Raw genomic sequence first — 12,186 nt, forward strand, 5'->3', positions numbered from 1 at the left:
CCACTCTAATAACACACCTACTATCAGCAGCACGAATGACATTGGCACAAAGGCGGAAGACGCTAGAGGGCCGGACGACACCATGGTGGTGGGTGAAAGTATGGGGAGTAATGGCAATGGAGAAGGTAACTGCCATAAGAACAGAGACATACCAGAGATACCTGTCCATATGGTCCCCTTTTAGAGACTTTATTGGAGACAGGGAAGCCCATTTCTATAAACCACGGACCCTCAGAAATATGTCGAACACCTAACAACCCAGAACAGGGAAAGAGAGAGAGAGAGTCAGCACAATTAGGAAAAGGAAGAAGGGAAAAGTAAAGAGGGGAGAGAGAATTAACTGTTTAATTGTCCCACTGAAGAACCTATGCATGAAAGAATTGGACACGATCTATAAGAAGAATGCTTGGGATTCTTTTTCTTAAGCACGCTCGTAACCTAGGCTTTTGTCAATTCCAAACTCACACCACCGTGAGAATAAATCCATCAGCAACAAAATATACCCTCCCCTTCCGTGTTTGAGATCAACGGGACCCATGATATCCATGGCCAACTTACTCCACAAACCTGCTGGGTCATTAAACCCTATAATGGGATGCTTCTTCGCTTCAGCCCCTTCCTTGAGCTGACACAAAACTGACATTCCATAAACCTTCTTGCAACGTCCCTGTCAAATCCTGGCCATCAGTAATCACTCCTCAATACACCTTTAATCTTAGCAATGCTAATGGGCCCACTACGGGCCAAATCAATCACCCTACTCCTGAAGCCCTCAGAGACCACAGCACGCTCCCATCTAAACACAACACCATTGACCAAACTCAATTCATCCTTCACTTCCCAAAAAGCCTTTTCACTATGCCGTAAATCCCCCCCCCCCCCGGGCCACACTGACCACTCGGCGTAAGCCATCACCTGCATAAACACAGTATCTTTATCCGATTGTTTGACTGTTACACTCAAGAGTCAACACTAGAACGAAATGAAAACTGACTGTATGAAAATAGTTTAAATTCCTATACTTTGTTTTCTCAGATATGCTTGTAACTGTGCTCTTGAGAAGAAAAACAAAATAAAGCTTGTAAAAAAAAGAGACCCTATTACATCTCAAGATATTTATTTGAGCACCACAATCTGTAGGAAATACCCATGTAATGCCCGAGGGGCAGGCCGTGTACTGCCTCTGGTTAGGCCCTGCCATGCTACCATGGACAGAGGAAAGTGTGCTCACCTCCAGTGTTCACGACAATTAAGTCACTGGTCTCCACAGAGAGCATGTTTTCAGGGGTGAGAATGGCTTGTCGCTCAACATCTGCACTTTCAATCTATGGCCTTTTTCTCACGAGAGGCTGGGTTGGACCTCTTATGATATTCTCTCCAAACGCGCCACATTTCTTCAAAGGTTTTCTGTTTTAAGGGTGATGATATTAGGAATTTCCCTTTTGCAGATTTTGGACAGTACGGGGCAAAACAAACTAGGAAAGTCTCACCAGATGACTTTATGTCACGGGAAGCCACCTTTCCAGTGTCCTACTTTGATTCAACAAACACATGCATTGTGGGAGCTGTGGACTTGGTTAACATCAATGGAAGAAATTGTACTAATGACTGGACACCATTGATTTATAAAGGCAAGTGGCAGGACTGGGAAAGTGGTGTCCCAGTGACTTGGTGGTCTTAGGTGGGAGACAGATGAATAGGATTTTTTCAAGAAGGAAATGGCATCAAGTGGAGGCCACAACAAGATGCCGGGGTGTGGTCTGCATCCAAAGACACCTAATGGGTTAGAGCAGAGACTCTCATTTAAAAAAAAAAAAAACATTTTCTTTTCCCCTCCAATTTCCAGTGCTCCATCTGTGCAGGGTGATAGGAGCTGCACGTAACCTTGCTTAGTCCATCTTCCTGCGTCCCAGAAGAGCCTGCTATTCTAAGCAAGAGCAGTACCTTTTATTTAAGAATCAGTAGGATCGAAATCTGTCCCTTAAATCACATTTGATCTTTGTGAAAAAAAAACAAAAAAAGAAAAAAGTGGAAAAGGCTTCAGTTGACCTACTCTATTAAATTACTAATTTGGCTAGTATTTTTATGAGTGTACTCTACTAATATGGAAGAGCATGCAAATGTATGTCATAGTGGTATTTGCTTTGCTTCTTTCGTGTCTGGTGCGGAGCCACTTGTCCCTTTTCTATTTCTTTTTTACACGCACTGCATTGGCAATAACCCTCGCGATGGGTCTCTCATGGCAGCTTATTTTTCTGCCAGATAAGAATTAGGGGCCTACTCTTTGCACCCAGACCATGAGCTCACAGTTTGTAACGTGTCCCTCTTCTCTGCAGCCACCCTCACCATGCCAGAGCACACGAAGAAGAAGCTGAAGGAGAAGCTGAAGAAGAACCTGCCAGTGACGGGTCCGCAGGCTCCCACGCTCTACGAGTTGATGCAGTGGTACTGCTTGACCACCAACACCCATGGGTGCCGCCGCATTGTGGTTTCCAAGGGCCGCCTGCGGCGCCTCATCTGGATTTTGCTGACCCTAGTGGCGGTGGGCCTGATCTTCTGGCAGTGCGCACTGCTCATCATGTCCTTCTACAGCGTCTCTGTGTCCATCACTGTCACCTTCCAGAAGCTGGTCTTCCCCGCAGTGACCATCTGCAGCCTCAACCCTTACAAGTAAGAGGGTGTCAGGTGCTGCTTTGCAAAGCGCCATGAGTGAAGTGTCTGCTTTTAGGCTTCCCCTTCAGCCCCATCATTATGTGGGCTCTTCGAGGGCAATGCTACTGCTGTTTATCAATGTTGTTCTCCCCCAAGAGCTGCATCTGCAACCACAAGACAGAGAGCGCGCCCGCTCTCCCCATGCGCAGCATCATCCAGTAAAAGTCAAGGTCTCGCGCCACTCCCAAAGCTGTTTATACACAAAGCTCCTGATTCGCAGATCGTTTTCCTATGGGATTGCACCATTATCAAATGCTTCTGTGAATCAGGTCCAAAGTGTTTGCTTTAAGGCTTCCCCGGCACTCTACAATCATGCCAAGTCTTTGAGGTCAACATCATAGTGTAGCATCCGCCCCCCATGTGGGAGGCCTTCATGTGTTCTCAAGGTTCTCAAAACCCCAAACTACTGGAAACAGAATTCTGCGGCACTACGTTTTCCCATGCTTTCCACAAGTTATGGTGTCTTGAGCAAGCAAACGACCAGTGTGAAACGTGGACTGGCCAAGACAATTATTATTGCTTGTTTGTTCTTCGTATCCTTAAATTGAAGGGCGAAAAAAGGTGAAACAGGGTGATGCGAGCTGGATTGGTAGCGCAATCTCCATAATTGATGGCCAATGTCCCAAAGGCATTCATCCTGAGTCTAATCTCAGTGCACCCTTGCTGGGAGCCATGTGAGGGCAATATTATTATAAAGTAATATTAATATCCATAGGACACGCAGTCTTCGCTATGCCCCAGACGGAGGGAGGAAGGCAGGTGGCCTCTGTTTATACACATAGACCAGTCGGCAATTCCAGTTCGACAGTCAAAATGGTTTCTTGGAGGGCCAGTTGTTGCATATGGCTTTGGGGTACACAGGGCTATTTGTGTGCAGCAGAGAGGCAAAGGTTGCAGACCCTACCCTAGTTATGTGATGCTGCTGCACTCTCAGGGCTAGAGTCACTGCATGCAGTGGGTGCTGGAGGCTGTTGAAAATGCAAGATCCCATTCTTGGAGTGCTATAATGATTGCACACCTGTGTATTCTAGTATTTTATTTAGTGCATGATTCTGTACTCTGTAATACTGATTGATTATGTGCATGCCTCCAAATTATGCGTGCCAGTGCCATTGCATGCTTCTGGACTGTGAGAGCTCTAGCTATGATATGCCTCTGGTTATTGCATGTGCCCATATTTGGAGTTCTAGTAGTATTAGCTGACTCTGTATTCCAAGATGTGTATATTGTATTGTCTTGGGTACTTGTAAAGCACTAAGCCAGCGAGGCCCCTTCAACGCGCTGTTCTGTAGGTATTGCATGCTTCCATTACTGGAGTAAAACCTTTATTTTATATCTCTGAATTATTAATGGTGTTGGCAAATTAATAGCCTTGTATTGATTGTGCTTGAGTTCTTGCACGCCTCCATCGCTTGAGTGTGATATCTTTGCAAATCGCCGGACTCCAAAATCTGTAGTTATTGAATGCTGATGTTCTTCAGCCATCTAGTTATTGCATGCATGCTTCTACGTTTTTAGTGACACATTTATTGCATGCCTAAGTTACTTATCTCTGCATTCTGAGGGATATAGTTACCATAGCAGTTACTATAGAAAGGACTGTAATTATTGCATGCCTTTACAGTTGAAGAGATATGGCTATTGAACTCCACTCTGTTTTAAGCAATCGAGTTATTTCACCTCTACGTTCAAAGTTATGTAGTTAATGCATGCCTCTGCCTTCTGTGTGCTATAGTTATTGCCCTCTCTATGCTGAATGATGCCGTTTTTGCATGCGAATGTATTCTGTGTACGATCGTTGTTGAACATCTATGCTGAGTGCAAGATTGATTGCATGTCTTTATATATATATTTATTGCAGGCCTCCAGATTTCTGTTAGTGTTTCTAAACTCTGTCCTCCAGTATTTTAAGTAATTTGTAATGGACCTTTTTCCCCAGGTACAGTCAAATAAAACCATACTTAGCCAATCTTGAAGAGAAAACCATAGAAAATTTGAAGAACTTGTACGGTTATGCAGATGTGGTCATCCGCCAGCGGCGCGACACGGATGCTGCAGTGGAGAGGAGTTATTCTGAAGCTGATAGACAATTGGAGAAAATTAAATTAGTGAGGATTAAAGAAATACAGGGGGAATATGTTGTTCTGTCAGACATTCCAAGTGGAAAGATCCGCAGAATGAAGTCCCGCATGGTTCACCGGGACCGTGCAAATGGGCAAGTGAACGAAGGCAAACCAACCGTGGGGTTTCAGCTGGTGAGTACCTGAGAAATATTGAGACATTGACTTGCTCAAGCAAGTGTGGCATTATATCGTTAACAGCTGGGGGGTGCGCTTACAAACTAACATGGTAAGATTGATCCGAGCAAAGTGAGGGTCTTCACTTAGAAGCATTACCATCCTATTATCCAGGTAAGTCTGTCCTGTCCCCCCAGTCCATTAATGCTCTGAGCAACCCAGGCAAAATGTGCAGTGCTGGTGGCCGTTTTATAAAGGGAAATCAGCTTTGTGTGTATTGCGGAATAAGGGATTCTGGAGGTTGGGATGCATTGGGGATTCGTGGGGACAGAGCGCATGATAAAAACAAGCATTTTGCGTAGGCATGGGAACGACACTTGCCAGGCAGAGCCGTTGTGGTATTAACTGGCCATTGATAGTAGCAGGTGAGAAAAGGGTGCAAATGCTTGGGAATGTAATAATAGTGCCTGGCAAATGCTTAATACATATGCACAAGCCAAAACGGTTGGCTATGCCTATACCTGTTTTTAACAGGACTTCATTGAAGGAAATGCATAGAGTGGCTGAAGGCAGACCTGGCTAAGATATTTGTATTACACCAGAAGTGGTTTTTGCATCCAATTAAGTCATTAACTCTGAGAAGACTTGAGCTCAGGGCCCTTTAGGAACATGCATATGTAATGAATGGGATCACACAGACTAACTCCAAATCCAAATAACCGAACCAACTCAAGAAGATGGCAAAGTACTGTTTTATTAACAATTATCTTAAACAGGGAGTTCACAATGAACATCAACAGACATACGCTCAGGTTCTCTCAGCGATCTTCACACAAAACCTAGTTTATATATCAAAAATACATCAGAGGTGACATCATACTACGTGGCCATAATGAAAAATCTACCAAGGGTCAGGATTGGCTTAAAGGAAACATCTAAATATATTTTCTATCGGGACTAGCATTGTGATTGGCTGCCCATCGTTAGGTGGACAACATAGCCTACCTCTATAGCATGTCATCTTCAGAAACATTAGATACATGGTTTCTCATTGGTTTTAAAACTATGAGATCCTTCGTTATATGGACCACTACAATTGGTTGGCATGCTTGTGCCAGGTCTGGAACATTCGGTTCACTTACCAGCACGTAAGCCCAGACCCAGGTGCAAGGAGATTTGCCCAGCATCTCTCATCACCCATGCCTTCTGCCATGAAGATTGTCTTTGAACTTGGCTTTGCAAAAGTATCCTTGTCTTTAGAATACATGGGAGTGAGAGCTCTCACTATTGTGTTCTGGAACTCCAAGTCTGAACTCTATTTTCATCCCTATCTTACGTGACAGGCGACCACGATTGGTCCAGTTTACAGGTTTTAAATGCTTTAAATGAATTCATCATGGTACTCTTGGTGTTCTTTCTTTGCACCTTAATAAGGGATAATTCATTCTTTGCACGTTCGCCCCTTTCCAGAATAGATAGCTGACCATAGCTGCTTCAATCTTGACTCGAAGCCAGACACCTTTCATGGGTCCTGGCTTACTAAATTCACGGTACCGATGTCCCGCTTCTATACAATGGCCGCTTCGCCTGCATTCTATTCCCTATGTATAACCAGCTTCTATGATGACTTAGACTACTTGCGTTTCAGCATCTGTACAATTATTGAATGGTTGCAGCACTTTGTGTATGTGTAATCTTTTTTTTGCATTTAAAAGTTCACCTGATTCTTTACTTTTCATGAACCTCTTCAGGATCTATATACATCTTCTTCAGCCAGTATCTTGGGACATTATACATGCTCTTTTGTGATGTCACTGGCTTCTTTTCTCTGCTCCTTCTCATACTCCTTCAACAGGTTCCTCCCTCAAACTGTCATCCCTTCCGGGATACATTCATTAGGGTTGTCTCAATGGATATCTTCTCTAGAACACACACTGCTGTATTGGCACAACTGCTGGTGTCAAACACGGCACGATCTCAGATCTCCAACATATGGAAGGTAGGGGGGCAGCGATTCCTGCAGAGGCATCCAGCTGCTCCTCTCCAGACTGCTTTGATTAAACACTGGCAGGCACTTTGAGTGCAAAGTTTGATTTCCCATGAGGAGGTGTTTTGGATGGGGAGAGGCATGATCTGGGTGGGAATGGCCACAGGCGTTAGCATGGCCATGAGTAGTCAACAGTTGGGCAAATAACCAAACAACACCTACAAGTTGTGTGCCCCTCCTTATATATCATTTCTCCCTATCTGTACTCTAATGTAAGAATTTACCTAATAGCCAAACTAAAAAAAAGGATGGCAGCCCACTGGAGAGACTCTGATGGCCGGGAGTGAGCACAGGCTTTCATTTCCAGATCCAGCTTGTGTTCCTGGCCACCTGTTCAGCTGACCTCTCTTATTCAGGTGCTAATGAGTGACATACCCTCATCTATACCCCAGAACAATGCTGTGACCACAACTGGTGCAACCGGCTCGTAGCAGCACAACTGTTGGAAACCTGAAAACAAACACTCTTAGCTCTACGAATCTAGCCACCTTTTTAATCTCTCAGTGTTTTTAACAGTTACTAGCGCATGCCCCTTCAAACATAACCACATTACTTCCTAAACTCAACATTAACACGAACGACTCAACTGCTGGGGCCCATCCAATGGAAATAAATAAATAAATACCACTCTCCAGTTCCACTGTAACCAAGGAACATGAATATTGTCTAAGCTGTAAGGAACGTGTACCTAAGAGCTGTACCCTTGATTTTGCCTGCACCTAAGTGAATATGCTGTAACAGCGCCACAATGCCCTAGGGCAGTTGCACGCTTTATAAATGAAAATAAATAGATAAATCCGATAAATCCACAAGTGCATGCCTGTAGCTCAGCGCTTCAGATGCACAACACCCAGCACAACACAACCAGGCAGCTCAACCCTGACCACACAACTCATTCAGCCTTGCAAACCAATACCCCTACACCTCCCACTTCTTCAAACCCCACTGTTTTCATGCAATTTAGCACACTCACCACAAATAGTGCAGGGTACTCATTGAAACACAACCACTAAAACCTTTCGATGCAACACCTTCAGCACTTCATCAAACACATGCACTGCAATTCTGTTGACCGACACTACCGCCCAAAACTGGCACAACTCCCGTGCATTCAGGAAAACATCTGCAGCCAAGCAGAACTACTTGAACCCAACACTCTGTACAGAGCTACTGCATTAGACACAGTGACAGACTATCCCCGTGCATCGCCAGGCAGGAGCTTGGACCTGTACCCCTGATGTCACAACTCCCAGGTAAAGGATGTTGCCTGGAGCACACATTTGCTCTTGCAGCGCTGCCTTTAGAGTGGTGCAGTTCACAGCACAGCACGGGGGCTGACCAACAGATAACTCAGGCAGGCATCCGCAGTCGCACCTTGATTGGACTTGCCACTGCCAAAGCGGGTAGAGGCAGAGAACATACAGTATGGGAAAGTCAAGAGAGCAAGAGATAGTGAACGTGGAGGGCCGTAAAGGCAAACACAGACAAGATGGACTGTCAGCATCTCCATCACAAATCCCAAAACACATAACCTACCACTCCGAACCCAACCACTTACCTGCGTCCTCTCCCTTCAGAACTACTACAAGCCAACCCCATAGCTCAACCAATAAAACGCACAAGTCCCACGTAGAGTAAGACTACTATAACACAAAAGTCCCAACAGAACTACAACAGCCCAATGGAACAAACAGGACCACTTCACACCCTCCATCACAACTTCTACCTCCCACCGTTCCCCACACAAATCTAAAAACACGAAACACCCTACATAGCTCCAACAAATATGCTCACTCAAGAAGGCTTCCCCAATCAAACTACTAAAATGTCCACCTCCCGGCACACCCCCTACAGCCACTATCTGCATGGGATCCCATCCAACACAACTACCACCTCCCACACTTCCAATGGTATGAAATTCATCACCTCCCATCCCATCTTCACTCACTTGCTCTCTATCAATTACAAAAACTCACTTCAAGCACCTTCCACCAACCAGCTGCTGACACTTTAACAAGGGGATGCTGGGACTTCCATACCCAGGCCTGGCTGGCCCAGGTGACTGGCAGAGTAACGAAGAAGCATTCGCCTCTAGCACTGCACGGAGTTTAGGACCTGCACAAGGCCTGGAGCTTATAATCTCTGGGACTGGGTGGCACTTGGATGCAGAGGGATGTAATGTAATGGGTTATTTATAGCGTGCTTATTACCCAGAGGTTTCTAAGCACGGACCCGGGGATCTAACCTGTGTTGCTCGGCGTAGTCTTGCTTCCAAGGTGAGCACGTTGCCCCTGAGCTATCCTCCTGAGATGGTTGGTTCTGGGGTTTGGCACAAGGTGGTTCAACCTTTCACCTCTGGAACTTGGAGACTCCGGAGATTGGCGGCAGTCAGGGGTACCATACCCATCATCTGTTCTCTAATGTTAGAGGTTTGGCCCTAAAACAAAGATGTTCACTGCACAGCAGTATATGTAGTGTAACATTGCTTATTTGTTCTCCATCTCAGTGTGATCAGTTCAACGCCTCAGACTGTACCACCTACACCTTCAGCTCGGGGGTGAACGCCATCCAGGCCTGGTACCTGCTGCACTACATGAACATGATGGCACAAGTCCCCATGGATAAGAAGATTGCGAGTGGCTACGCGGTGAACGAGCTGCTCGTCACCTGCTTCTTCGACGGAACGTCATGCAACACAAGGTCAGGCATTTGGCAGAGCCGCCCCTCTAGCCTTTTGACAGCTACTCACTGGTAACATTGGGCTAGGACTGCTGGTCAATGCTCCCCATGGACATGACCTCTTCCCGCAGTCCACCGAGGTAGCGGGCGTGGGGAGCAGAGACAAAGCGAAAGGTCTTAGTAGTATTCTTATTGGATGCATCAAACATACACACAACCAAATGATTGATCTCTTATACATACAGATGTGGCAAACCCAGAATTTCCATTCACAGCATCTCTTCAATTTTATGATAGTAACACCACAAACAAAGGATGTGTGCCATCGAAGTGCTTTAGTGTGACCTTTAAACATACATGCATATAATCTGCAATATATTTTGTATTATAAAATACCAGACAATATTTTAGAATATTTGTCTGACTTCAAAATATATTGCAGATTATTCTGATGTCAAACCCTCTGTGTTAGATATATTACTAATCCAATATTTATTTCAGCATATTAGTCAAATGGGCTAATTTCATATTTTATTTCTGGTATATCTTGGTCTTCTCTTGTTCCGACTGGTTTCGGCTACGCATTCATATTGCCTCTCTTTGACCTGGCCTTCTTCAGGCTTAACCTATCTAGGGGAGGAAGGCCATGCTCACAGGCAAAGAGGAAGGCTGACTGCATTGTTTAGAGGAGGAAGGGTTGAAGTGGGCAACCACAGAATCAGGCAACACAGAATGCACTCTAAGCCTACATGCGGGAGAAAGACTGTACTTAGGGGCCATAGGATACATCCAGAGAGGGGTAGGACGCACTCACAGCACAAGAAAGGCAATATACAGGTTCAGAAGAGAGAAGAAGGATGCACTCAGAGCTCCAGAGGCATCGCCCAATAGGGGTGAGGAAGGACATAGTTATAATTGTTCTTTTTACCGGAAACTGGTTTCTAAGCGCGAGACCAGGATTCAAACTTGTGTTGCTATGCGTTGTCTTGCTTCCAAGCCAAACACGTTGCCCCTGAGCTATCCTCCCAGCCTTCCTTCTCATAGTAGGAAGGAGCGCTGCACTCACGACCTGGGGGGAGGGTGCAGGCTGCTTTCCCAGTACACATAATGGGCAGATGTTGGGCTCACAGCCCTTAGGTGGGAGTGTGGATGCACTCATAGATCGGAGGAGACATTGAGGCTGCACTCATAACCTTAGGAAAAAAGCGCTGGGGAACTCACGCCCGGCACGGGAGACGGAATATCAGACAAGGTATAAGGGTTGCACTCACAGATACAGTTGAACGATGCTTCATGCCTGGCCCTGCAGGAGGGTGCAGAAACAACCCTCTGAGCCATGAGGAGGGCGAGGGTCTGCACTCACAGCCCCAGAAGGAGAGAATCACCACTCACAGCCCAAACGAGGCAAGGACGTTTCACAGTTAGTTTAAATGGGTGATTCAGGCGCCCTCCCAGATCCAGGGAATTAAGACTGTGCTTCCAGCTCGAGAGCAGTGATCAGAGATGGAATTCTCTGCCACATGGCAGGAAGGGCAGCTGATTGCTGCATTCACTGTTCATATTAGGAGGCAGGCTGTGCTCATAGCCAGAAGGGATCTGGGGAAGGCTGCACCATTGGCAGCTCTGGAATTGCAATGAAGGCTGAGGATACAGCGGAGGTAGAATGGATCATGTACTCACCACGTACAAGATGGATGTAGGCTGCACTCAGAGCCCAGAGGAGGGAGGAAGGGTTCACTGAAAGTCCAGTGCAGAAAAGAGGGGTGCCCATCGAGGGAGGGTACTGTGTGGAAGCAAGATAGAGTCTTGAGCGAGTGAGCTTCATGAGCACACCTTTAGTAGTGTTGGTACACAGTGGCTTGCTACATCCTGCACCCACTGTGCGCTTGCAGTCCCGCTGCTGCTTGCCTGCAAGCTCGCGCCTCCCTCTTGTGCATGCACGAGGGTTTGGAGATTGGTGATGCAGGGTGAGAACGCTGCGGACGGAGCGGGTGGGCGAGGAGGGTGGACGCTATACTCACACACCTACACCCCAGAGTAGAAAAAAGGCGGTGGGGGGTGCATTTACTATCTTCACAAAGGAGAGAGGGGTTGAGGGGGGACGGAGGCATGGGAGGTTGGACAAATGGATTCTTTAGTCTAAACAGGGGCGAGCGGGCGATGGGGGAAGGCTGGATTTACGTGTTTGAAGGATGGAGAACGTAGACTGCACCCACAAATAAAAGGAAGCTCAGTCACCGAGGTCACAAACTGGCTTTCACCTCAGGTCAAGAAGGCTGCCAGGGGTGTTGCTAGGTCTGGAAAAGATCTGCGGTTACTCTAATGCAGCGGCTGTCGGGACTCGGGGCTAGCAAGACCTTTGCTTGTAGCCATGGAGCTTCTTTTCGGGGCTACAGCCAAAAGACTCGGGCGGCTAAAGTCCCCTCAGCCCCCCGCACCCATAGCAATGCCTGAGGGATCACTCACAGCAACGCTGAATAGAAGAAAACAACCCTCACAGCCCCAAGGAAA

General features: G+C 46.4%; 1 protein-coding gene across 1 annotated transcript in view; it reads left to right on the forward strand.

Annotated features, from left to right (window-relative positions):
• Window positions 1-12,186, forward strand: part of SCNN1G (sodium channel epithelial 1 subunit gamma) — a 64,227-nt gene that overhangs the window by 23,854 nt on the left and 28,187 nt on the right. Inside the window, exons 2-4 of the mRNA XM_069647394.1 lie at window positions 2,337-2,670; window positions 4,652-4,967; window positions 9,503-9,696. Coding sequence (XP_069503495.1) covers window positions 2,348-2,670; window positions 4,652-4,967; window positions 9,503-9,696 — 833 coding nt within the window. The 5' untranslated portion in view covers window positions 2,337-2,347. The remainder of the gene's footprint in view (window positions 1-2,336; window positions 2,671-4,651; window positions 4,968-9,502; window positions 9,697-12,186) is intronic.

The sequence above is a fragment of the Ambystoma mexicanum genome, chromosome 2q (genome assembly GCF_040938575.1).
Source record: "Ambystoma mexicanum isolate Mex_15411 chromosome 2q, UKY_AmexF1_1, whole genome shotgun sequence".
Classification (NCBI taxonomy): Eukaryota; Metazoa; Chordata; class Amphibia; order Caudata; family Ambystomatidae; genus Ambystoma; species Ambystoma mexicanum.